A 26,234-nucleotide genomic window follows, 5' to 3' on the forward strand; every position below is an offset into this window, starting at 1 on the left:
AGCGTACGCTCTACTAAGCCACTCTAGTATCTTAAACGAAGTGCATTTCCAGACTCGGTATCACTCGAGTTAGGCAAATAAAATACACAACAAGGTGTGCAAAACCAGGATTTTCGGCAATTTTGTGGGTTACCGATCGTTTTCAGAAACCAGCAGCATGGTCTATTTCGTACACATTTTATAAATGCCGAATACTACCAGCAACTGTGCACATGAACACAGAGAAATATGCGACATCTGCTATCTACGCGCCATGTGCATGTACCTACCCATCAAATATACTCATTTTTTTCTTTTCAAATCAGTAAAAAAAATAGCGCTTGCTCGGTTGCCTTGTTAGCGCACTCCTCATTTATCACATTTATCAGCGAGGCCCTTTTCAGTCTTACTGTATCTCTAGATATCATTTTCACGTTCTCACCCGCAAGGTACGCCCTTTAGTTTACTTGCAAAGCGTGTAAGACTTTCCGCACAGCCGCGGGCGTACCTTACTGCGTGAGTTTCAAAGAAGAGTGGGAGATCCTTCAGCAAAGCCTTCAAAGAAAAAGTCCATTTTTTTAATTGTGAATAAATGGTCGTATATTTTTCTTACAGTACAAATCACATACAAAGATGACGAAAACAAAATGTGTGTTGCTACGAGACAAACTACTGCACATTTTACATGATCTGAACTAGTCGCATTTCAAGAAACAATCCTGTCCAACTACAAAGACGTCCGTAGCCAATAACTACCACGCCTTCCTCACCATTTACAACCTGCTACGCAAAAATTGCCAAGCAGAATAAAACAACCTATTTTTATTTAGGATGTCGTCAAATATCAGACTGCTCTCGTCTCATGATCGTATTAGGCGATCTTCATCGGCGATACCAAAAGATACAGTTAATACAATCCAGAGTTTACAATAACTTGCCTCGCAAATTCTCCCTTGGAGGCAGTCAGAACTTTTCCGACAGATCCGGTGGAGCCATTGTGTTCGTCGCTGAAGCTTTTCTTTTCCCGGCGAGGTAGTAAAAAGCTTCGTCCCTTTCGCACCGTCGTTTGTGCAATACACAGCTCATCATGATAGCATCGCGTTGCCGCCGAAATCGTAATAAAAGAAAAAGAAAAAGAAAGAGTTTACAACTTTTTTAGTTAAATCGTCGTACCCTCTAAAATTCGCTGAAAAAAATTAGCCGCTGAATTAAGCGGGAAATTTTCGCGCTAATTTTAGCGGGGAAATTTTTTCGCTAAAGTTAGCGGCGAATTTTCTCCGCTAACTTTTGCTTAGAAATGTTTCCGCTAAATTGAGCGGACATTTCTTCCGCTAAATTTAGCGAAAACATTTCCTACCTCCTCCTCCTCCTCCCTCGTAAAGTAAGACGTGACGTCACGGTTCACGTCATATGGGAAACGTTTCATAATGCGGCGCGTGGTTCGCCGACGGTGACGCCGCTCAAGCAGGAAACGCGCGTCTCAGAGCTGTACTCTAAAAAAAGACCTACGGCTAGGGCATAAGCAACGGAGCCACCGCCAAGCCTCGCACAAAGATGGCGTTGGTTTATCGAAAACCACCCTATCGCACGGTATCATGGGAAGATAATTGTCACCTGCCGCGCCCGATCCAATTGAAGCGATGGGAAAAATAACTTTTGAGAGGCTTAAGGCCATGGGCGAGGAGAAATTTCTTTTCCTGATTTCAGAGAATGGTTTGCTCTAGATTTCAGTATATAAAGACCCTACTTTTCACCTTTGTGAATCAAGATGTAACCAGTTGAATTTATATCTAGTTTAGACTTTCAATGTCACATTTTCAGTTTCTTTAATTTTCCTTGTTTTTTGGCTATTTCATGTTGATACCGCCCAGTTGGCATTGCTGTACGAGGGCCAAAAAATACATCGAACAAATCGTAAAAAAGGTAATACACAACATAAAAAACACTACAGCAGTCAACACTGCAATTATATTATTTTCATTAAAAATAAAAGCGGACAGTTGGAAGCTCTACTGCGATTGCGCTCGCCTTTCTAATCAGAATTTTCAGAGAAAAATACCAGGATTGCAGCGTGTAAGCCCCACAGAAGTACAAAAACGTTTTGTATATTTTTTTTACTCTAAAGGAGACGAGACGAGTTGCAAGGATATATTTTAAATTTCTCTAGATCAATGTCATTAGATTTGACATTATAAAATGTTTATACCACAGAAATTGTTTCGTGAGTTGCCAGCGCGCCAGGGAGCAGGCCAGGGTGTCCGTCTAAGCAGGAACATTATTTAAAATATGTTGCCGCGGAAATAAATATTGTCTAAAAGTCATTGAAGACCATTTTATTTTTTTTTTTTAAATGGCGTTTTTAGGCTTCCTGGGAACCTAGCACGCTGCCTTATTTTTTGTAGACATTTGTGACGCGTATTTCTGTGCCTACGAAAGAACCGAAGAAACCAAAACTGAACTATCTCGAGCAGGAAAGCAGTGAGCAACATTCGCGCGGGCGAGACGAGAGCGGAGCGTTGCCGAAGGACAGGGACGCGGGGGAGATGCCGAGGGGAAAGCGGCAGGGAACCGGTTCCTCCGCGGGGGACGCTTCCCAAGAAGGAGAAAATAAACAGCACCATTTTTGGTTTCCACAAAAGTCGGACGTCCTCACTTTTCGTCGTCAAAGAACAAGAACAGCACCCCACGCGTGAAAACTAGCGTCGCCCGAACGAATACTGGTCTTCATTCGGCCGTTAGAACAGCCATCTACAGCACACAAATTTGACATGAGTACCATTTTGCAGCATCCTTCAAGTACCGTGTTTCCAAAGTAAATACGCCACCCACATCTGAAACCAAAACCAAACGTCTCCCGGGTGTTCTTTTTTTTATATTTCATTTTGTGTAACCAAAGTTGCTCGTTCCCCGTTTCGCGTCAAGCGTAGCAAAGATAAAAACAATTATGCTGTTTTATTTACTGTTTAGTAATCATTTCCGGTCCCATTTATACTTTTCGTGGTTGTTCAAGCGGAAATAAAAACAATATTCCTAAAACTTGCTAACCGAAACGTCACCGAGGGCACGTCTTTCGTTTCGATCAATCGCTCACGCGTCTCTTGTGACGTCGTGCTTCTTGGCCCCGAAACGATCACGTAAGCTCCGCTTTTCCTGGCTTCTCCCTCAACCCTCGGGGCGTCACCCCAGTCGATCCCGGTACGATTATTACCACGACTGTTTAACTGCTTTGCGCGGCACACAAGCGCCGGTTTCGGCTGAAGTTTGGGCAACGTGGCCTGAGTCGTGCCTGGGACCCAGTTCAATCACCAAGAAAATATCAAAAATTGCCTTCATTTCCCTTTAATATATGTTTCGTGGATATATATGTAGAAAATAATGGCAGAAAAGACTGCAACGGGCCGAAGCGGAGATTGTTGGTACATGTATCTTACGGGAATGGTTAGCTGCACTCTCAAGAAAAAAGGTTGTCAAAAGGTGCAATCTTGCACTCTTTGTCCCATATAATACACCCCAAAATTTCAATTCGACGTACAGCGCCCTACAGTCAAACAGACGGCCCGAAATTTTACGAGGGGCTTGATAGCCGTGGGGTACAACTTATTAAAATACCTAATGTATGTTTTACTAAAAACAAGAAAACTAATCGGGGTTTTCTTGGCTCTACTGTAAAAACTCGGTGTTTTTTTTATGTGGTATTGGATACGTACTTTAGCTATTTAAAAAGTTATATCCTATCGTTATCAAGCTCCTCGTAAAATTTGGGGCTGTCTGTTCGACTGCAGGGCGCTGTACGTCGAATTGAAATTTTGGGGTGTATTATATGGGACAAAGGGTGTAACGATACACCTTTCGATACCCTTTTTTTTTTGAGAATGTGGATGGAAATAAACCTACTCTTTTCTGGCGCATGCCAATGTTCTGCGAAGGTCTTCGACGTGAACGTCCTAGCAAGGAACAAGACACACCATACATGTGAAATCCTCGAGGCGCTTGCCATTGAAGAGATAGGCGACAACTGCTTTAGCGCAACTTCCTGTCACGCTGCGAGAAAAAATATAAAAAATAATATTCCTTCGGGGGTAAACCCTTGGGGAGAATCGGTAAGAACGAAGAACAGAAACCGTTTTAGACATCGTGGGTTCACAGTAGCAGAAACGGATAGAGAAAACAGAGTTGTTAGTCTAGAGCCGTATACAATTATTTTGCTTTCGTCTGTATAGGTTTAATTTTTTTTTTTTTTACAATCTGTAGGTTTGTTTACGTTCAGTTGGCCCTTTTCGCAAGAAAACACTTCCCATCCCAATCAGATTACTCAGAAATATCTTTATCATTTCAATTTGAAGAAATATGGCCTTTCTCAGTGTTGCAGCTCACGCTCTGTTCAAATCGCAAGGTTCTGCTTCAGCTAAGCAAGCACTAAACTGGTGACGTCAATAAAGTGAGAGAAACACGGGTGAAAAAGGATGACACCTGCTCATTGAATATTGTGATATTACGTCAAAAAACAAACGCAGTTTTATCCATGAAACAATGAGCAAATTTAATTATTCCTTCATATTTCGCGATTACTCTAGAAATATTTATGGTGGGACAACACGGCACTTTTTAACGGTATTGTAATGTTGAAAAGTGCAACTACCTGAACGTAATTCGAATTGAGGTATTTTGTCTTGTTTCTAGTTGCAGCTCTTTGTAAATGGCCTTATATCTTTATTTAGATTCGAAGATAGAGAAATATTTTGATGGAGATGATTTTTTGAAGTTTTGAAAAATATTCTTTTAAGTGATTTTGCTGTTTTGAAATAATAATTTTCACAAGTTGATGAGCGTAATACGCTTGTATGTCAGCATTATCCGCTTTCTATCAATTAGATACGAAGTGACGAAACATACTCAACGTACGGCAGCCAAGTCAGAATATTGCGAGACAAAAAAAATATTTTCGCATATTAAAAAAAGAAATACTTGCTTGGAAGTTTATTTTCGACCACTCACCGGCAGGTTCATCACCAACTAACACACATGAGGTCGCTTTAGTAGTTACCGCTCAGAATGGCGGGAACTTTGCTTGAGTAATCATGCCCATGTACTGGCGAAATTTATAAAGTATTAACATGCTGTCTTGACTTCACATCACTTGGCTCTCACGCCTTTTAAAACTTAGTGAAGTACCAAATCCACATTTACGTGTCATAACAAAAAAAGGTCGCCGTTTATGTAACTAACCGAACTCTATGAGACTAGAAAAAGCGTAAATTTAAGAGCCATTCATGAAGTACATTTAAAACGGATGCAACAAATGGAGGAAGTTTTCCGCAAAACCATTTACACAGACAAAACGAGCCAGCAAACCATGAAAAGTAGTACTGAAAGAAACACACAAAAAATAGGAATAAAAAAGAAAGTTTGGGAAACAAAAAAAAGCAAACTAGAGGATGTTCTGACAAAACAGCAGCGTCCCGAAACCCAGAGGCACCATCAGTCAGATCCCCCGAAACCGCGAGGGACTTATCTGAAGATCTAGAACAAGAGACAGCGGACCAAGGAGCAATTACCCGGATATCCCCAACCGGGCAGAAGGCACGTACGGCGCGGCTTCCTGAACAAAAATGAGAAAGAATCCTTCCGAGCCGCGGGACCGTACAGAATCGAACAACTGCGCGAACACACGGGTGGGAAGAATAAAAGTTATAATATGAGGTTCAATCTTGGACAACATCATTATACCTTATGATAGTATTTGTTTTTAAGATGCAGAGGCCCTTTGCCTAACAAACACGAAAGTAAGGGATGTTTTAAATGTTCAGTAAGAAACAAGAAAAACCCTGAATAGAAAATAATATTAGTTTAGAACATCTAAATGTTTTTTTTTTCTTAAGATCATTAAACAAAAAAGTTACAGCTACAAAATTATTATATACCATTTTCTGGCAAAATAAAGGGCTCGGTGTTAATCTCCAATAGAAGTTCGCGACTCGGTTGTGCTAGACCAACCCTTCTCTGGGCAATATTAGTTCGCCTATTCAAGCTATAATACCACGTATAGGCCCAAAGATTCGTTAAAAAATGCATAGAAGCATATAAGGATGAATATAATGTGTCAAATGCAAAGTTACGGCTAACAAATCGATACCGTTTTAACAAATATTGACATCTTACAGAAAGTTATTCACATTATAAAGAACACCGCGGCGCAAACCATTGTACTTCCCTCACGCGGTCTCTACGACCCTCAAGGTTCAGCTGTTGACTCCTCCGTGGTAGCGAAAGACTACCGACACGATGCGTTGCGTCAGGTTGGAAAACTACGTTTGAGTAAAAAGTAAAATATGCAAAGAGCTGCCTTCCAATGGCCCTGACGGCGACAATCGCGAGCCCGATGCAGACCCCCCCCCCCCCCCCCTCTTTTGGCCTTCCGCTCTTCCTCCCTCCAACCCGCGTATTCAGTGTTCTGGTCGTTTGTTACCCTGCCTGCGCTGGTTCGATTAGGGTTTTCAAGGATAGTTCGTGTGAGTTCGGAAGATTTGAATCGGGAGTCCAAAACATCTACGCTCAACAGCTATTGTATCCGCAACTCCAGCGCGCCGCTCGCCATCTTGCGGTCGAACGGAGAACTAGAGGAGCGGGGACGGCAGCGGCGGCGGCCGAGTGGAAACGGTGGCAGGGACTGTCGGCCTTGATACGTGAAGTCGTTTTAACGAAAAAAGGGAGCGTGTTAAAAAAGGAATTATTGTGCTCCGCCTTGCAACAGCCTTGCACGAAGAACCGGGATGTCTAATTTCATTAGGGACTCTTCGTGTATCGCATACGCTGCGGATTTCTGTTCTCTTGCATGGCCGCCAGCTCAATCGGGGCTCAACGTGACGGAAGACGCTTCTGCTAATATATGAAGGACTCTATAGTACGCTCTACGGAAAGTCTATTCTTTGCCATAAGTAGGAGAAAACTCGTCGCGCGACGCTATGTCGACCAATACAAATCGGGAATGGGTTCGCGTTTTAAGGCCGTTACAAGGAACATGACCATTTATTCCAAGCGCTTTAAAAAGACAGAATACCCGTACTTGCTTTCAGGTAATTACAAAGCAAATAAAGAAATGCTCGAAGCATTTTAAGCCCGTCTTTGTTAGCCAGCCGTTCGTGCAGAGAGTTTAGAACGCGCAGTTTTGGCCAGAGGGACCTCAATGTTGCAAATATTACATGGTACAAAAATGTGCGGTATATTAAAATATTTATTTTTGATAGAGCAATAAATAAAACCCCTAAACACGCAGATTATAATAATAGGCAGTTTTTGCATAGCGTACGACACCCCTAAACTTCAATTGGACGTATAGCGCATTCACTTTCAAGCGGCGCCACCAACTTTAACGAACGGCTTGATAGCCGAGTTGTGCAACTTATTTAAATAGCTTAAGTAAGTGTAAATGAGTGTAAAAAAAAAAGTGATCGTTTTTTTTTTTAAATCCTACTGCGCAACCTCTCCGTTTTTTTTTTCCGGTACTCTCTGATGGGTACTTCAGCTGTTTAATATCTTGTATTGCGCCGTCATCAAGCCTCTCGTAAAAGTTGGGGCCGTCAGTTCGACGTCAGTGGGCTGCACGGCCAACTGAAGTTTTCGAGTGTCGTATATGTGACCAGAAGTGTAAGAACCACAACATTTTTTTTTTTTTTTTTAGAGTGATGAGCACGGCAGCGCTCCGGGCACGCACTGAAAATTGTGCTTCAAAGGCGCAGCGCGAGCTTGCGGTTGTAATGCTACACCACACGGTAGCCTGCGGTAACAAACTTTCTATCAATAAGCAAAGAGCAGTTTGATTACGTGTTGCAATACACTAAAACTGAGACGGTCAGCAGCGGATTGTGAGGCTGTGACGCGAAGACACCAATACTGTGAACGCTGCTCTACCGAAGCTTGACGGTCACCGTTCGCGGCTCTTTTTAGAACGCTAATGGCCAGGCAAAGCGCAAACATATCTTCATCACCCTCAAAAAGATTCTGCCACAAACAGTGAAGTGGCGGGTGCCTAAAACGCGCTCGCTCACCACAAAGCTTCGCAATTTGAGGTTTTTGAAACTTTTAAATATCAGCATGCTCGTTTACCTAACGTGCATCAGCATCTCCGTCACCTGTAATATGATCCCTTCCTAACCGCTTCGCATTTGTAGACAAATAAATGATTTTTAGTGCGCTGAACGGCGTTGGCGAGCGGGCACACGGGATATCCTGAAGAATCTATCCCCGTCTCTTCCGCCATCTTGGAACTACCGCCCCGCCACCTATAGGGCGTTGGAGTTGCGAAGAGTAATACGCGCGACCCGGCAGTTTCATGTACGCCTCTTTTATTAAACAGCAAAAAAATAGGCAAAACGCTTAATTTGTATTTGCGTATTTACAAACTAACAATAGAGGGCCATCGTGGGGATCTGCCAATAAACATGATTAGCAGGCACTTTTTGATTAGATTTCCACGACTGAAAATTTCGGACTTGAAGACTACCGTGATCAAGTTTGCCTTAGCTCGGAGAGGTGACCTTCTTCCTATAAGTCGATAACAGCATGGTCCTGCAAATATGTAGAGGAAACAAAGCCTATATTCACTCCATATGGTTTGCTATGGCGCGTTTTAAAATTTTCCACGTTTATCTAGACTAAACTGAGAATTCCCCGAGGAAGGTAAAAGTTCTAAATGAGCGAATGCACTTCTTTATTTTTTTTTTAATACTTTGAAGCCTGGTAATATTTTCAGTCAAATAAATTGAGATTGCTTTTTTGTCTTCCGCCTAAATACATTCACATGCAAGTTACAGTCACTGAATTCGACTAGAACTCACATGCAGTAAACGAAAATCCAGGGTGCCAGTCTTCCGCATCTTTCTGATTGCCGCATCCCGTATAAGCTTGCGTGCTCCGGGCGAAAACCAAAACGTTGCTTGAACATCCCGTACTTCTAGCCATCGAGCTGCCTCGTAGGATACACGGACAGAAAAAACCACCACCAGTTACGACCTGTCGACTTTGGAACTGCGCCTCGGCGCCACCGGCGCGTCCGAGCCATCTGCGCTTCCGCTTAGAGTGCGACGAGAACAGGGAGCACAGAAAACCGTTTCCGCAGACACAGGCAGAAATTCAAAAGTTGACGCTGTTGATTGCGCAACCACGTCGGGCGAGGTATTTTCCGATTCGCTCAGGCTCAAAGATAACGTTTCCGTTATAATAATTGACGTCGTTTTCTACCGTAGCGCCTTAAAATGTAGCGGTGAAAACACGAACCATGGTACAGGTAGTAGCGCATTAATCGACATAGGATTGGAGATGCCAAGTAGCATGTCCCCACACTTTATAGCTGCATTTGCGGCCGGTTTAACCCTAAGAGCAGGATTAATGTGCCACTCAAAGAGTTGAATTCAGCAGGAATCTGCGAGAACCTTCATTTTCACTTGTGGAGTGGTGAATTGAAGTGCTAACGTCGCGACTGAACATGCCCTGCGCTTTCTTTTGTTTCTAGGTTTATATGGTGGGTGTAAAATATCTATAAATGCTCCGATTTCTGACCTATAGTCGCTGACAGCTTCTCAAAAAGAGGACGTGCTAATTATCGATAATTTGAATATTGCTCCGCAACAATTATGATATTAGCGAATAAGTATGCCGATGAACAAATCGCGAAGCTGGAAGCCTGAGCATATTAAGCTATGCATGCCTTTTTTTAAGAGAATATGAGATGAATCTTGAGCTGCCTACCCCAGATCACGCATTGGGCAAGGGCACAACGTCACTTGGACGTATGTGCTTGGCAAGAATCAACCCGTCGACGAATATTTGAGTTCGCATTCCTGGCTATTGAGTGCCGTGATGCACTCTCGATCACTTGCGAACGATAAGTTCAATTGTGTGCTGAAAACGCACGGTAGATGCTTGGGGTCATCACGCCAGTGCCCATGTACGTCATGACTACGCGATTTCGCATCTCGGTTTTCAGTTAAACACTAACCCCCCATTCACACTGGAAGCGGATCCGCGTTCGCGAAGCGGTTGCGAAAGCGGTTGTATAAAGATCCTGTGCAATTGCACGCGCATTTGATGTCATCGTGTGCGCGTGCAATTGTACTGAATCCTTATACAACCGCGTTCGCAACCGCTTTGCGAACGCGGATCCGCTTCCAGTGTGAATGAGCCCTAAAGGAGTTAAAAAACACTTTTTGAGCATTTTAAGCTGTTTGTTAGTGATTATATTTTGAGGTGAACTAGAAGGGCGAACCCAGATTCCACGGACGCAATTTGGAAGAAGAAACACTTCAATTTTGTTTACCCACACGCGATATTGTTTTTATTTCTTAAATACAAAATATTATGCTTTACTGGGATAAAAATAAAATGCCTGTAAGAAAGCTCTAAAATGCTAAAAAATAATATAGGTTAAGTATCTAGCATCGTTTAAATTGTTTCAGGTCACGAAAGGGTAGCAGTCGTTGAATAATAGTCACAAATTTTGATTAGTGTTTTAATTAGCGTACGGACGGAGCTCGCTCCTGGAGATATATTTCATAATCTTTAAGTCATTTCTGCCCTCGTGTAGATGATATAATGAACACAAAATATGGTGTAGACATATTGCTTCAATTGCAGTCCGCCACAAGGTAGAAGAAGACTGGCTCATTTTTTTACATCTAAATGCAGAACCGTTCCGTGAGAAACATTTTAAAGTTACCAGAGATAAAACTGAAATAGACGCAAAAATAAAACATATCTATAATTACCCTACTCAGCTTTTATTGGAGGTCCAGCGACCATTAGTTGGCAGCACAAAACAGTAGGTTAGAACGCATCGCGCGGATTTACGCTTTCCATGCCAGACACAGAGTTTGGAAAATAAGAACTAACGTGAAAACCATTTATTTCTGCTACACTTCATGTGCATAACAACACTTTCTTGTAACATTCTGTTCTAGATTTCAAAACTGAACATTGCAAATCCCGTGGTTCCACTCATGCAAGAATGTTTAACTAAGATCTCCTGAAAAGTTTATAATAATCATTGATGCGACTGCTCTTTTCGGCCAGGGAAACTGGCAGACGCACACCCATACTCTTATTTTCTCGCCAAGTTTGGGATCTGTTCTTACCCTTCACGATTTTACTTTTGGCAGAAATGACATAAGGAAGAATTTGCATGAATATGTCTAAACCTTCTACTTTTCAAATAAACAAAACTTTTATATATTACAAGTTATATATAACTTATAACAAACCGTAAACACGGGTTGTATCCACGTCCGTTAAAAAAATTTCGTGGACTCGGCGCAAGGCACGGAATTCGTTTATCCGCTCGTCCCTTTTCCTCTAAAAGCGCAATTAACCAATCAGTGAAAACAAGCAGACATTAGAGAAAATGATGTTGCTCAGAATACAATCATACCTGGAAATAGAATCTGCGCAGATATATTAACTGTGCCTCTTTACTTGATATCTTCTCCTGTGCACAGCGCGTTTCTGGGGTCCAATAATACTGTAAGCTTCGTCATATGCTAATATGTTTTCTTCACGCGAGGTGTTTGGCTGTTATCCTGTTTTGTAAGGCTGCAAACTAACAGGATTGTTTTAAGCTATATTAATATATTGAAGCACTCTTTTGTGCATTTGTATTTGGAATGCTCTAGGTTGTCTGGTTAGTATTCGCCAAAGGACTTGGCCAAATCTTGCAAAGTTTATTATAGTAATACATGAAAGCGCCTAAGTAAAGAATTCGATCAATATATTTATTCCCCACTAAAATCGCCATGTTTTGCAATGGCACGATACATGCACTGTTGAAAATCCTTAAATGGAAGGTTAGTGTGCCGCCTTTTCTTAAGGTTGAACGCAGCCCGTAGCTCAATGTATACGCAGTGTTTCAAAGTTCCCTCGTAAATATAATTTTCTCTTCGACGAGCCCTGGCATCTTAAAGTCTTCTTTATTTTTACTATATTCAAACTTTCCCATTTCTTGCGTATAAATGATGCCGCAGAAGCCTTGAGCACCTTTAAGATATCTGATCCTACACTGGAAGAGAGCCCCCATCCAACTTTTCCTTCCACTTTCCCTATCCCATGAGGATGAAACATTTTCGCGCTTGTTAGAGCATGTCAAACTGTCTCAGAAGATTTGAACTTTGGTAAAATAATATAAAGAACAAATATAAAACAAAAACTTCGCCTCTTTCCCTTGGGAAATTTTGGCGAGGCACAGGCCAGTGTAGCTTGTTCAAAATATTACGTGAAAGGACTTGCGACTTTGCTGCAGGCATTTCATTAGTGCTTACCATCACGGTTTTTTTTTTATAAGAGAGTGAGTGTGCCTTTCACGCACAAATAAAACTATATAAGTTGTTCGCGCTTACTATTGTTACATAGAGCATAGGGAACGCAAGGTGCGGCCTATTATCTTTAAATTTTATTACTTCAAGTCCTTCTTGGGTGTACTATTGAACAGAAACCATATCCTGGATGTGGAGTGATAGTACGATGTTCTTGAATCGTCACACGGTTTCTTAAGCTGTCAGTCGCTGTCTCACATGCAAAATATTCCTTCATTTTTTTAGTAGATATAACGTAGCCATGTTCACTACTGTTGAGAGAGGTCAAACATTTCCAAATATTTACCTTGCTTTTAAGCGTGAACCTTACAGACTTAATTTTATTGAGGTTGACAAAACAAACGTTGTACAACGAAAATTAATTTCGTTTGAATTATGCAAACAAATAATCTCATCCGGTGTTCTATTATTTCGATATGTATATGAAAAACAAAACTGAGCCATATAGTCCCAGTATGGCATTCAAGGACGGCCCCTGAAGAATAATGTTATAAGATGTTAATGCGATAGCGTTAAGGAGCTCGTGTAACAAAAAAGCTGGCGTCACTAGCTTGACGCGAAAATCCTGATTGGTCGATAGGGTGGTGACGTCAAAGCGACATGACCATGCGCGGGAATTCAAACAACCCAAAACGCTTACGTGTAACGTGACGTCAAGCGTGGAATAAAAGTGATTAAAACATGACATGTAATGCGAAGTAAAAATCGCTGCACGTCTCAAATGATGTATCTAGAAAAGTGAATAATTTGCAAAAAAGAAAAGTTTGAAGGAGTTTCGGCAGGATTCGAGCCCACAACCCTTCGGTTGCTAATTAGGCAATTTACTGGCTAGGCCATGCAAGGCATCCTTGTCGCGTTTCGTTCTTAAACGCGAAGTTTAAGCGCCCTCAAAGTTTTATTACTTCTCAATGCTTAGATGAGGGCAAATGTAAACAGGAATGCTAAAAATTCAACAATCTAGTCTCTTTTTACTTTGAACAGGAATATTCTAATTTGGTTACTCGGCGTTCAGAGGAATTTAAGTCCCGTCTTGTAACGCGATGGAAATCAAATGTTTGGATGGGTCTTCGACAATTTACTTACATAAGTATTTCGCCTCAGGGCTTACGATTCGAAATTTGGCGCAAATCTCGCAGAAGTGTATAAGCCAAGCTCCATCATGCTTTTTTTTCATCTCTTTCTTAACGTTTGTTTGCTGTCTCTCTTCAGACTTCGTTTGTGAACGGTGGACTGAAGTAGGGGTTTCTTTGTTGCGTTTCGTTTATAATAGAAAACTATAAAGTTAAAAAGACAGCAGCGATTGTTTTATTACAAAATTAGGTCAATTTAAGTTCATATGATTATATACAGTTCTTTCTTAAATAAATATTACGATTTCGCTTTTTAAAACAAAAGTTAAAATAATTGTACTTGTTATTTGCGGTCAGGTGTTAACCTCGACATAATTATGAGCTATCCAATACAAAATTACAAATTGTTGGCTATATAATATATTTCTAAAGATATAAATTCAAAGCCCCAGTAAGGAATTATGCGGTGCTAATATTTTTTTAATAAATGCTGTCAATATTGTAAATTTGTTTCGTGGAACTTGCTTGAAAGATTTGCCAAATGATGAGAAAATTATTAACATATAGCTCAATAAGAAATAAAATTTTACCAAATAACACTGAAAAACAATGTTATTCCAACACGTTTTTTTTAACGAGTAATATATTTCAATAACCAAAAATTGATTTTGTATTCCATCGACAAAAAAAGACCTAGCTTTATGCCTGTTCGCAGAATATATAGGGTGGTTCAAATCACCAGGATCGATCTAAAATGGACCGTAAACAGCGACGCCTGCAGGTAAGAATCCAAACTTTTCGTCAAAAGTGGAATTCACATTTGGGGTTTTTCTTGTAAAATTGCAAAGCTTAGGTTTGCAATTTTACAAAAAAAAAACGACCTGCAAACAACACGGCGCCGTTTCGCACGGGAGGCAAGAGATGGCGCAAGCGGTCGCGACGTCAGCTGCCGCCAACGAACGAGCATACTACGCCGAGAGCCGGCGTCTTTTATCAGACAAGGAACTGCAGTTTATTTTTGTTACCGCGCCTGTTTTTGTTTCTGCGACTGTCACCGCCTGCGGAATGCACGCCGCTTTTGAGTCGAAAAGATCGTCTGCTAAAGAGGCCGGCTCTCGGCGCCCATATGCTCGTTCGTTGGCGGCGTTCGTTGCGCCATCTCTTGTCTCCCGTGCGAAACGGCGCCGTGTTGTTTGCAGACCGGTGGCGTCGCTGCGTTTCCATAGGAGCTAAGCCTCTTTCTTTCTTTACTTTTTCCTGAGGTATTTTCGCTCTTTGCAAATTTTACAAAAAGAAATGCACCATCTGTGGGCAACGCTGCACAAAGTCGTAGCGTGATAGGTTAAGAAACCGAATTTTCCGTTCAATTTAAAGAGCCTGGCTTCTCCTTGAATCACGCTGTAGATTGCATAAATTTGTTTATCGTAAATTATGTCTTTCTTGACTTCTGAACTTCAGCCATTCTAGCGTCACATAAAAACAATAAAGTTAGAAAGATTGTACGAATAACACTATGGCGCCTGGAACGGGTTTCCGACTGGTGTGTTAAGCACCCTATGCTCCCCATACATAAAAAGTGATCCCGAAATGGCAACAAATGACGTCAGAAAACCGCAATGCTGTTGAATGTCACGATCCTGGCGGTTAGTCGTAGAACTGCTGACGAAAAGCGCGAGCGAACGCGAGTGTCGTCGTCGTCGTGGCGTCCCGACGTGTTGCTGCTGAAGCTTCCATGGACCGCCACATCAGAGAGAGACCTGCAGCAGAACAGGCGTATGTTACGTCCACCGCCGCTGCTGGAAAGCCGCCGGGATCGTGACCGGCAAAAGGATGACACTTTTTTGACGTCATTAGAAGAAAATTTAGGAACTGTTTTTTTGGACGCGGGGATGGTGATTGGGGTTTTATGGCGCAAGAGCAACTAAGGCCATATTGCGCCAATGGGACGCGGTAAACATACCAGTCGGAGACGCGTTCCAGGCATCATAATACCACCTCAAGTCATTGATGCCCAGATTCATTCGTTCCACAATCAATCGTTGTAGCGAGGGGAATCTGCCGTCTGCCATCCTTCAAATTGCTTATAATAACTACTTTCAATTTCAGCTACTCAGAGCCGAGTAACGTGATGGAGTTAGCTCGGTGGACGACACACATCACAGAATGATCTGCGCAGGGTTGGCGTTAGGGAATAATATCAGTGCTGTGGTCTGCCCACACACGCTTTTTGCCCGACGCCTTTATCGCTCTGAACTGTACGGTGCCCCATGTCACCAGGCTCGACCTAAAAAGAACCGCAAAAATCGACACCTGCACATAGCAATCTCAACTTTTCATAAAAGATGCATTTCACAGGTCGTTTTCTTTGTTTCCCGTAAAAATGCAAAGCATGGGTCTTTTTCTGTAAAAAAATAAGGCAAATACAACTTGACAGGGTCAACGGCGGGAGGCGACGCAGGCGACCGAGTCGAGTTGCTGGACGCGTTTGACGCTCGTTTTGATAGATGGCGCTACCTCCATATCGAGGAGGGAGCGCCATCTATCAATACGGGAGGAGGAGGAGGGGAAGGAGGGAGCAGGAGGGGAAGAAGAGAGGAGGAGGAATGAGAAGGGAGGAAGGAAGGAGTGGGAGGAGGGAGGTGGAAGAGAGGAGGGGAGAGCTTGAATGACGAGGGGTGGAAGAGGTGAAGGATGACGCAGAGCAGGAGAGGAGGGGGACGACGATGAGGGAGAAGAGGGAGGAGTAGCAGCAAGAAGGACGGGGAGGCGAGGAGGAGAGAGGAGGGGTATATCCTCCCCTCAGTACCTTTCCCTCCTCCTCCTCAAGAGCTGCGCTCTAATTCGGCGTTACAGGATGTTGTAAACTTCCTTCATTTTTGAAGCCATTATTTTATTTTGTCCACAGAACCTCCATGAGAAGGTTGACCTTGTTCACAATATGTTAGGCGTGATTTTACTCTTTGCGTCTTCGGCCATTTTTTGGTGCCATCGCTCGGTCACGCCGCCGCCGATGCTGGATTTTCGTGCATTTAATGCTTCCACATTAAAAGAGCTCACACGCGCACGCGCGCGATATTTTATTTTAGGCGTTTTTCTCTCCCTCTTCTCACCTCCTCTTTTCTTTTTATTTTCTACAATTTGAATATGAAATTTAGCAGCTTCGTAAGGGAATTTTATATAATAGTTAATACAGAATTCGTAAAACATGTTACTTTTTTTTTTTTTTTAAGGAAATTGAGAACGCATTACGCCCAGCCCCTTGTTTCGAAATGTCAACAATCGGAATCCGGAGGTAATGTTGCCTCCTGGCTTTTTACCCTTCTTCGAAAAACAGGGTGGCGCTCGGCACGTGTAGCCGCGAGGATAATCTCGGAGTAGGGGAAGAGGACGAAGTTATCTATGCTTGGTAGACTTACCTCTAGCCTCGGACGTTTTGCTTCGTGTGATGTGACCTGCTGCGGGGAGTTCGTCGGAACGACTCCACAGCTTTACGCAACTACCATTAAAAACCCCAACGCTCTAGAGACGCTTGGGTTGGCCCGATAATCCTCGTGGACAAAGGTCCGAAAATAAATAAAGGACCATGATCAAAAACCCTTCTGTAGTTCTTTGGGAATTGCAACTGGCCATCGCCGCCTTCTCTGACGCATTCTTCGGGAACCTGTGCAGCGTACTTTCGGTTGAGACTCCACCGCGTGGCAGCCTTTCACGTAGCACCTGTGCGACATGGCCCCTCATGTCAGTAAGAAAAGTCCACTGCACGCTCTCTTCAGCCCCATGGCGTTTAGAGAATTTATAACCGCTGAAAGGGCCCTGAAAGAACATTGAACTCCAAAGTTGTCGGATTGCTCTATAATAATCGCTGCCCGATCGGTCTGTGCTTCGCTTGCCTCCGAAGGAGAGACACATCACATTGAGAAGACAGCGAATAGGTGTACTGTACTTCCCGCTTGCCCGTCAACGAGCCCCGGACCCGCCAATCCGTCTACCCAAAGACCCTGGTCGTCGGCCGTCGTTCAGAGGTCGCAGTCGGAGTTCATGTCCAGGCCTGCAGATTGTCCTTGCAACGCCAGCGCCGCGTCGGCTAGCGGTTCCGGGCTAACATAGCCCGAGTTTCACAGCGGAAGCACTCGGGCTCGTCATTACTTATAGGACGGTATGGCCAGGACTCGCCGTACCCGCCGGTCCTGGTCCGAACCTCGCGTGTGGACTCCTCCGGGGATCCCCGTCGGCCAGACCGTCTCCATCGTACCCGCTCGGGCCCAGCCCCGCGCAGTACGCTTTCCGGAGCCAGCTCGTGTCTCTTCGGCCGACGAAATGTCACGTACCCTTCGCCCCGTCGTCTTCCGTCTTTGTCTCCTATGAAGTCAAGATTCGTCTGCTCACAGCGATATGCGGCACGCACGGAGAAGTGCTGTTGACCGCTTTATGCGGGTGCACACGGCACATCCGGTGCGGAAGGTTAGGAGGCAGGAGATAAACTCGAGTTGCAGGACGACTCAATCTTTGACGTCACTGCACTGGCGAGGATTGCGCGGGAACTTCAAATTCGGCTTTGGAAATTGTGTTTTTTTCTACTTCAGAAATACCGTGTTTTAAGCTTCACATTTTTAGAGTAGTGTACAGGCATCGTCTTCAAATATTTCGGATAATTAAAGAATATATATATATATATATATATACACGATTTTGATCGGTCAGTGCCGCTTTAACACATACGCTGCCATAGGCACTCCCAACTTAAATAACTCAAGGTGTGGGCTAATAATGTTCATGCTCCTTGCCTGGCAATTTCTTCTTCGGCGTTCCTAACGGCTAACGCCGCAGTATCATAGGTTACAGAACTATAATTATGCACCCCGGGTCCAGGCACACCCAAAGCTTTTTATTGGCTCTCAGTAATTAGACAGAAAGGACTCCGATGCGTCAATTTTTCTGCAAAGCACTACGGAAGAAGCTCGGTGAACGGCGATGATGATATTTTAATGCACCGAGCCTGGTTCTTGAGCATAGGGTTCCGGTGTCGTCTGAAGCCGAGCTCTGACTGGCTTTGATTCGAGGCGTAGTGGGTAGACATCACTGTTAGCTCCCTTGACCTTCACCCCCTACCCTTCCGAGCAACTCCAATCGGAGCTCGGCGTTATGACGTCCTCGCAACCGCTACGCAAGATGAATACGAACTAGCGCTCCGCATGCCGCAAATACTGTTTGCTCCTTGACGCCTCAGGCTCTGTCGTTACGCTCAGTGTAACAGTACGAGCGCTTGTTTTAGGTCGAAACATATTTCCAGCGTTTTCCTTCGCGAAGCATCCTTCGTAGGTCTCCACAACTGGCGCTTTCAAATTCTTTGCTGGAATGTAAACTCATTGGAGGTTTCAGAGCGCATAACTAGAGCTGCGCGTTTAAAGCGCGTTTTGTATTTCTTCAATTTCGGGTCTGTTTTTCGAGGTTCGTTTTGTGTTGTTATAGATTCGCTACTTTTCGGCTTTTCGGTATTAATTTTTTGAGTGGAACGAAAAATCGAGGCATATAGGGTTATATCGAAGAAATTAAAATGGAGGTATGCGAACCCTTACCGTCTATTGAATGTACGCGTGACCCGAACAATAAAAACAACATCCCAGTACCGACAAAAATAAATTAAACATGGTAAGATACGTGGTTCTGTACCAAGAACCGGCTTCGCAAACAGCTTATTAGGTTTGTCTTCCGGGTTCAAGAATGCAAAGCTATTGTAAAAAAAAAAAAGAAAAAAAAACTTCTTCTTAAAAAGGTTTTTGCTTTTTTATATATGCAAGGGAAGGTTTAGTTTGGCGTTTTTCCGTGTTACTTGGTTCTGTTACAACCGTCTCGTAAATTAGCTTTTTTTTCTAGGATCACCTGTGTCTACCTAAAGCAAGCAACACATCCTAAAAACAATTAGAGTGTTTATAGTCTAGACTGAAATAGGCAAATCACTGAGCTGTGGAAACCTGCGCGGTATCTGATATTTTCAGATTAGAGCTATAGTACACGCGCAGATCCTCCGTTACATTTCAGTAGGCGAGATGTCACCAGAGATTGAGCCGGTTACATTTCAGGCCTTCGGTTCTCCTTTTTCAATATCATTAGATAAGCCTGAGTCTTGCCATAAAGCCTCAAAGTGCACTCTTAAATAAACCTGTGTGTCAACTCTCCCGCAGAGCACTCGCTGCAATAACCAAAGCGATTTAGGTGAGAGTTGAGACAGCGTGTACATTTAGACGTAAAAGTTAAGTCTGCTATCTTAAATACTCCTGGTGATTTCGAGATACAATCATGTTTCGTTAATATAAAAACTTCCGTTTCCTAAAAAAAGAATAAAAAAAAGAATAAAAAAACGTCTATATTGTGGGTTGTCTTTTTGCGCTGAAAGACATTTATATATGTACCCAGCTCGTCCTCAAAAATATTGTCTATATTAACGGTGACCAAATTAACAAAACACGACCGTATTGCCGCTGGGATAGTAAGAAACGCACAACGTGATTAATTATATTCGCACTTCATGCTTTCTCATTCTTGATTTGTTGTAGTTATTGGCAAACGCCGTGTTCCTCTCTTCGCTGCAAATAAGAAGCAGCTCGGGAGTCAATGCGCCTTGCGATCTTTTAGCTGTCACTGACTCATTGACAGTTGAAGAAACGAAGTTCATGCCTTATTACTTGTTTCTGTATTCGTTTTGCGGAGTCTTTGCCTAATGCAACACTCTCGTTGGCTGCAGAAGCGAGTAAGATGCACGGGAGCTGCCAAATCTTGGGTTTATTAAATTGCCGGTTACTCTATAGGGTGTCCCAAGCCGAACTTTCGCTGTAAAGCGTGCCGGCAAGATCGGCACCTGGACGATACAAAATTTTAAACTTTCGCCGAATGTGTAATGAGCAGGGACGTATTACCTTGGAAAATGTCAAGTTGTAGCTCTATTTCTGTGTAAATGACAGCAAAAAATCTAGCCAAAGTCAAGTTTAGGCGTGTTCGCAGGCAACGAAGATAGTGACGCTGCTTACTTGTGCCGCCATGTCCCGATAAGCGTAGCCGGTATACGACGCACTATGGTGTCTGATCGCTGCGAGTATCAGGAGATGGCGCCACAAGTAAATAGCGTCCGTAACTCCGTAGTCTGCGAACGCGCCCAACCTTAATTTTGCTGTTTTTTTTTTAGTCTAATTGTTTATGGAGCAAGAGAACTGCGCCCTGAAATTAGAAACTGTAGCACTTACTTGTCAGTGCACATGCAATAAAAGTTTACGTGTTTTTTTTCGAGTGTTTTATTTTTTGTAGGGGCGCCGTTTGGCACAGCCTGTTTTACAGCCTAAGGTCCGCTTGTAACAAGTTATAGAAGTAAAGGCAACCATGACGCATGAGAAAGCACACTTTGCAGAATCAGAATGGCGTCTTTTATTTTATTCGGCCCCTGTGACGCGCCGCCATTTTCAGCTTAAAAGCAGACCCTCCACACTTTTGGCACTGCAAAGAACGACGGAACCACAGGAAGAACATAGTGTATCAGGACCTTCATGCTAAGCCATTGACCGTGACAGCAGCACATGTAATGTTCTGCCGAATTTCACATCGCGGACTTAGTTTTAATGTCTAATTAGAATTTAAAGTTTCTTATTTTGTCAAGCTTTCTATTTAAAATGGAGTCATTGGCTATTCAATATTTTATAAAAAAAGTTGACCTAATAAAGGAACTAAAATGAAAGGTGTTTATATATTGCCACATAAGTTACAGCCTCATGAAAAGCACAGGCGCTATACATGTTTGTGCTTTCCCTAAAATACTAAAATAAGTTATTTTAACAAGCTTTTGATTTCCTTTGACAGTGGTGCAGCATCCGTACAAGCCCCAAGTGTTCGACGAATTTGTCATCTCGGGCAACACGGCCGTGTTTCGCTGCAGTGTCCCGAGTTTTGTAAAGGACTTCGTGGACTTTGTTTCCTGGCACAGAGACGACGGCCTGACCATCACAAGTACATCTGACAGAGGTAATTCTAATTTTGGTAATAGTCCTGACGATTCAGCTGGGCGAATACGTGGCAGCTGCAAGAAGAGTCGATGATGCTCAAACACCAGTCTCGTATCCTTTTAGTCGTGCCCAATGCACTCAGGTCGGCAATAGAAACTGTAGAAAAAATGTCAGTGACGCCATGCAATTGCTTGCTTATGTTGGTAGAAGGAGGATGACTATTTTTATTTCTTTGCAAATATTGGGAGCCCCAGTACAATTGCGTAAAACTCTGTTGGTGACAGTCCTAAAGTCCAGATTGCAGACAATGGACTAATTTCTGAAAGCATGAAATAGAGAGAGAATCCAGATACATTTCCAGTTCTATAATCTAGATAACGAAAAGTATTCTTAGGTTTGTCGGTAGGGATTTTGAACACGAGACATGAGAATTACTGCTAAAGCCGAAAACGAATACATTTTCTTGCAAAGATAGCTAGGGAAACGTTTTGAAAATCGGAGTTAAACAATACTTGCTGTTTTTTCTTGTGAATCAGTGAATAGGCCATTATTTGGCATTACACATTCACCGCGCTAGAAATAGATAAGCTGGCATTACAGAAAATACTCAATTTAGATTCTTTCTAAAGCCCATAATATTAAACCGATGAGCGCTCATTGCTGTAAAACAAGAAATCCCACTCTACATTATCCGCTAGAATTCTTGGTCTTTCTGGAAAAGGAGAGTATTTAAAGAATTGAAATTAAAGAAAAAACGACACAATTAAGAAGTCGATAATAATAGAAACGTATTTAGCAAACTCAATCGAATCTTCTTTTATAAGATAGTTTAGTTATTACCATATAAAAACTATAGAAAACTGTGTTACTCCTAATTGGAATTATCCAAAGCGTTGATTTTTTTTTGCTGTTTTTGCTCAAACCTTTTAAAGACTCTAGCCGACGGCTCTTACTTTCCATCACGTCACTAGCATAATACGCTTGTACCAAGGTGCATCTGACGTCGTTTCTCTCCAGGAACGCTGTATTCTTGTACTTCGGATATTTTTACGGGATATATTATATAACATGTAGATAATATACCCGTAACTAATCATATTCGGGGACAACATTTTGAGCAGTGCAACCAAGATTGCGCATGTGATACTTTTTTGTTTCTTAAACGGTAGCACTAATTTGAGTGCATTTCTCTTTTTTAAAGAAAAAAACGGCATTTTTTTTTAATTTTGTAAAATATTTCTGTCTAACTTGTGTAAGACGTTTTTCACCACATATTTAAAATATCGAAAATTATCAAGATATGTTCATGTAGCTATGAAGGTTTAATTTTTGTTTTAGTCGGGCACCGTTAGCTTCCAACTCGAAGGCTCTAAACACTAAAAACCTGTAATGCTAGACAATGCAGTCCTGCGTAGCATTGCGTGCACATAATGCTGTGAGAATTATTTTTTTGAGAGATCACTCCATATCAGAATTATTCCCGTTACTTGAAAACTGTAAGGTATTACAATTGCAAATTGCCGAGCCTCAAATGCAATGAATTAAGGTTACAAATTACTTTCGCTGAAAAACAAAGAATTACGTTACTTATTACTTTACAAAATACCTTCACGTTACCTTTACTGTACACTGAGAAACAACAGCAATAAAAGCCTTTTTGATGTTTTAAAAAAAGTCTGGACCACGACTTTCTGTTTCTAAGACGGCCGCATTACGGTAGTCCTTGTAAACATCAAATATAGATTTTAAGAGAAATAATATGTGTGCACTCCGTCACCCTGTAAGCTGACAAGGCAGCGAAAGCTGCAACCACACCCGTCATCCCTCTAGCTTACAACGACCAGAGATGATCCCTGGGATTCAGCAAACGAAGCTAGCGGTGCATATGCTCAGTAGCAGCGTTTACCTCAGCTAGCAGATTTACGTGAAAAAAAAAATCTACGAAAGCTTACTTTGAAAGGAGCCTTTCCATGACGAGCGCAACGTCTCAAAGCGGCCGTCTTGTACCTGCAGCTCTGAAGTGGTGACAGCTTATGCATTAACGGATTATAGTTGCATGTAGTCCTGAATAAAGCATCGGCGCGAGAGCTCGTTTTCGAGTCTTAGTCGAGCGGGTGGTCGCACACTGATATTGCTAAAGTTTTTCTATTAGGTTTATATTAAAAAAAATAACGAGTAATTAAAGTAATCTGTTACCAATATTTGTAGCAAAATTACATTATAAATTACTGCCGCAAATAAGTATCGTGGCAATTAAAGACTATTTGAAAACAGAACAAATTACAAGTGCGAATTCGCTTGTAATAGAATATTTACCAAGTCTGCTGCGCAAGCGAGAGGTTTGACTAAACCCCTAGCAAGCACTCACTATCAAAGTGCGTGTGCGGGAGTTCCGCGAATAATATATACAATAAAAACCGCATGTTTATATGTGCGTAAATTTCCTTAATGAACAACTGCATCAATATGAGAATCCTGTATTCTTTTATTTGATTGAACATTACACGAACGTCTACGTTGATTGATAGCTTGGTAGAATACATTATGAATATGGCGCCTGTTTGAAGCTAGTATGATGAATTTTCTTTTTAATAATTAATTTGTTGTACAGAAGCAATAATCAATATAATACATTAACAACGATTTAGGTCACCGTTGCTCCTCGAGAATGTCGATATCTTTTTATTATAAAGCTAAGTTTCGATTGTGCGGTTCATTGTTTACTAGCATTCGGTGATCGGCTCCCTTTCAGTTTGGTAATTTTTCCCAGATAATTTATTCCTTTCACGTATCTGGCCCTGAGTTAGCTCTCTTTGAGTGAACACGTGCGGAGATAACACAAAATTAATTATCGATTACGGAGCTTGGAGAGACTTACCATTATACTCCGTACAGGAAAATAATAAAACATGGGTGCAGATCGTTTTCGTGCAAGGGGTTCGTTATACTTTAGCGCAGTGGAAGCTCAACGGCGCACGATTACTGGAAGGGTCGATGGAACGATTTTCGTAGTCTGCGCAAATATCTCCTAGAAGAAATGACTGACGTTAATAACCTATGAAACATGCGTTCGTTTTTTCACCACAAGCAAGATAAATCGCAGAAAAAATAAAGAAATACGAGTATTGTTCACCAATCAACTAGCAGCCAGAGCAAGGAGCCCCGATATCTGGAGCCAATTGTGTGCCGCAAATGTTGCTCGTAACCACGCTCTGGGGTTGGGAAAGCATAGGACCCTTGCTAAGTTCAAGATATGATTATGGTTCAGATATTGTTGACGGTGAAGCGATAGGACCTGGGCCACTACCCGATTGTTTGTTGACCTATTGATTATCACGAGCCCAAATCGAGTGCTCACGCAATGCTGCAGTCCGATTAATAAGGCGTAGTTATATGTCGTCATTGTGGAGTACTGCGACCCCGCCGCTACGTCATCATGTTTTGCGAAGGAGAAGTTGAAAGTAAACGCTCGTTTTTGACCTTGGAATTACACCGCAACAAATGAGTTTCTTATTCAGTGCCGTTGCGGGCGAGTGTACTACGGCTCCACTACTGCCAGTTAGATCGTGTAAAGTAAAAAAATTCAAGCGAATATCGTAGCGCTACCCTTTTCAGGTGTTAAACATTTACACGCGTGCTAAGCATGTCCGCTCGTGCCAGTCACCGAAGGGTACGCAGTCGGCTCATCAATGTTGTGAACAAAACGATTACAGAGAATTAACGAAGACTAAATGAAAATATTTATTCCCAGAAGTATATTCTCAAGTAGTGGTAGTTGGTAGGTTTTAGGAATAAGTGCCAGCTAAAACGTAAACATAAACACAAAGGATAGAAAAGAACAAACGCAGGGCTGACAAACAACTATGTTATAATTTGTACTGACATGAGGCGTGTGTTGTGGCGTGGTGTTTTCTTGAATATGGCGTTGTTCTTTGCAAGAAATTGTGATTTCCTTTTTGTCGATCATTTCACATATGTTGCAATGACTTTCTTTTTATATGCCTATTATTGACCTCGATTCATCTGTACATTCCTGATTTCCTTCGCACAGGTATATTTTTTTCACGTTTTTAAACATAAAGCAATGTTAAAACGCAATATTTTTATATTATTAAGGTAGAGACCGCGACATCATTCCGAGGGTAATATGTAACTTAACTGAGAGTAAGATTTAATTTAAAGGAGAGTAATATGTAATTTTATTATTGTTGTGGTAACTACCGCGACATTATTCGCAAATAAACAGAGAAGCCCTATCTTTTCATTAAGCACGAATCGTTGTCCGCGTTATCACTCACGAAGCTTGAGCATCATAGGGCGTGTCCTATGTAGCACTTACGTTCGAAAATATCTGTTCCAGAATTACAATCAGAGGGGCACCATGCTCAATGTTCAAGCGTTGGCTACTATTTAGTGTAAACGTTATTGGTTATTGGCTGTTTCGGCAGTTGCACGTCACCATAAGAAAAATTTAAAATAGCGCGATTGAACCTAAAATGATAAGCGTCTTGTCCCACAAGCTGCGTTCCCAAGTAGCCCACTTCCCGGGCCCAGGCGTGGGCCAGACTGGCGCGACCTACAGCCAACTTGGCACAAGTTTGCGCGAAAATTTACCAAACACCTTACAAAAAGTAACGTTTACTTTCTCGTAACACACGCGCTGGCAACAAAAGCAAAACAAAACTATTGTGGGCATCAAAGGCGCGATTGAACCGTACATGCGCGGTCCATGCCTTTACAGTTTTTTAAGTCACACCGCATCTCGAACTTCTAGGGCCACTTCCGTTCTAGAAATTGGTTACCTTAGAAACCAGAGTGTTTTTTCTAACCAACAAACAATT

The 26,234-nt window shown here is 42.3% G+C and overlaps 1 protein-coding gene across 1 annotated transcript in view; it reads left to right on the top strand.

The window, feature by feature from the left end:
- Window positions 1-26,234, top strand: part of LOC121833138 (Down syndrome cell adhesion molecule-like protein Dscam2) — a 107,634-nt gene that overhangs the window by 13,622 nt on the left and 67,778 nt on the right. The window contains exon 3 of the mRNA XM_042286242.1: window positions 21,251-21,412. Coding sequence (XP_042142176.1) covers window positions 21,251-21,412 — 162 coding nt within the window. The remainder of the gene's footprint in view (window positions 1-21,250; window positions 21,413-26,234) is intronic.

The sequence above is a fragment of the Ixodes scapularis genome, unplaced genomic scaffold (genome assembly GCF_016920785.2).
Source record: "Ixodes scapularis isolate PalLabHiFi unplaced genomic scaffold, ASM1692078v2 PGA_scaffold7__128_contigs__length_106722199, whole genome shotgun sequence".
Lineage (NCBI taxonomy): Eukaryota > Metazoa > Arthropoda > Arachnida > Ixodida > Ixodidae > Ixodes > Ixodes scapularis.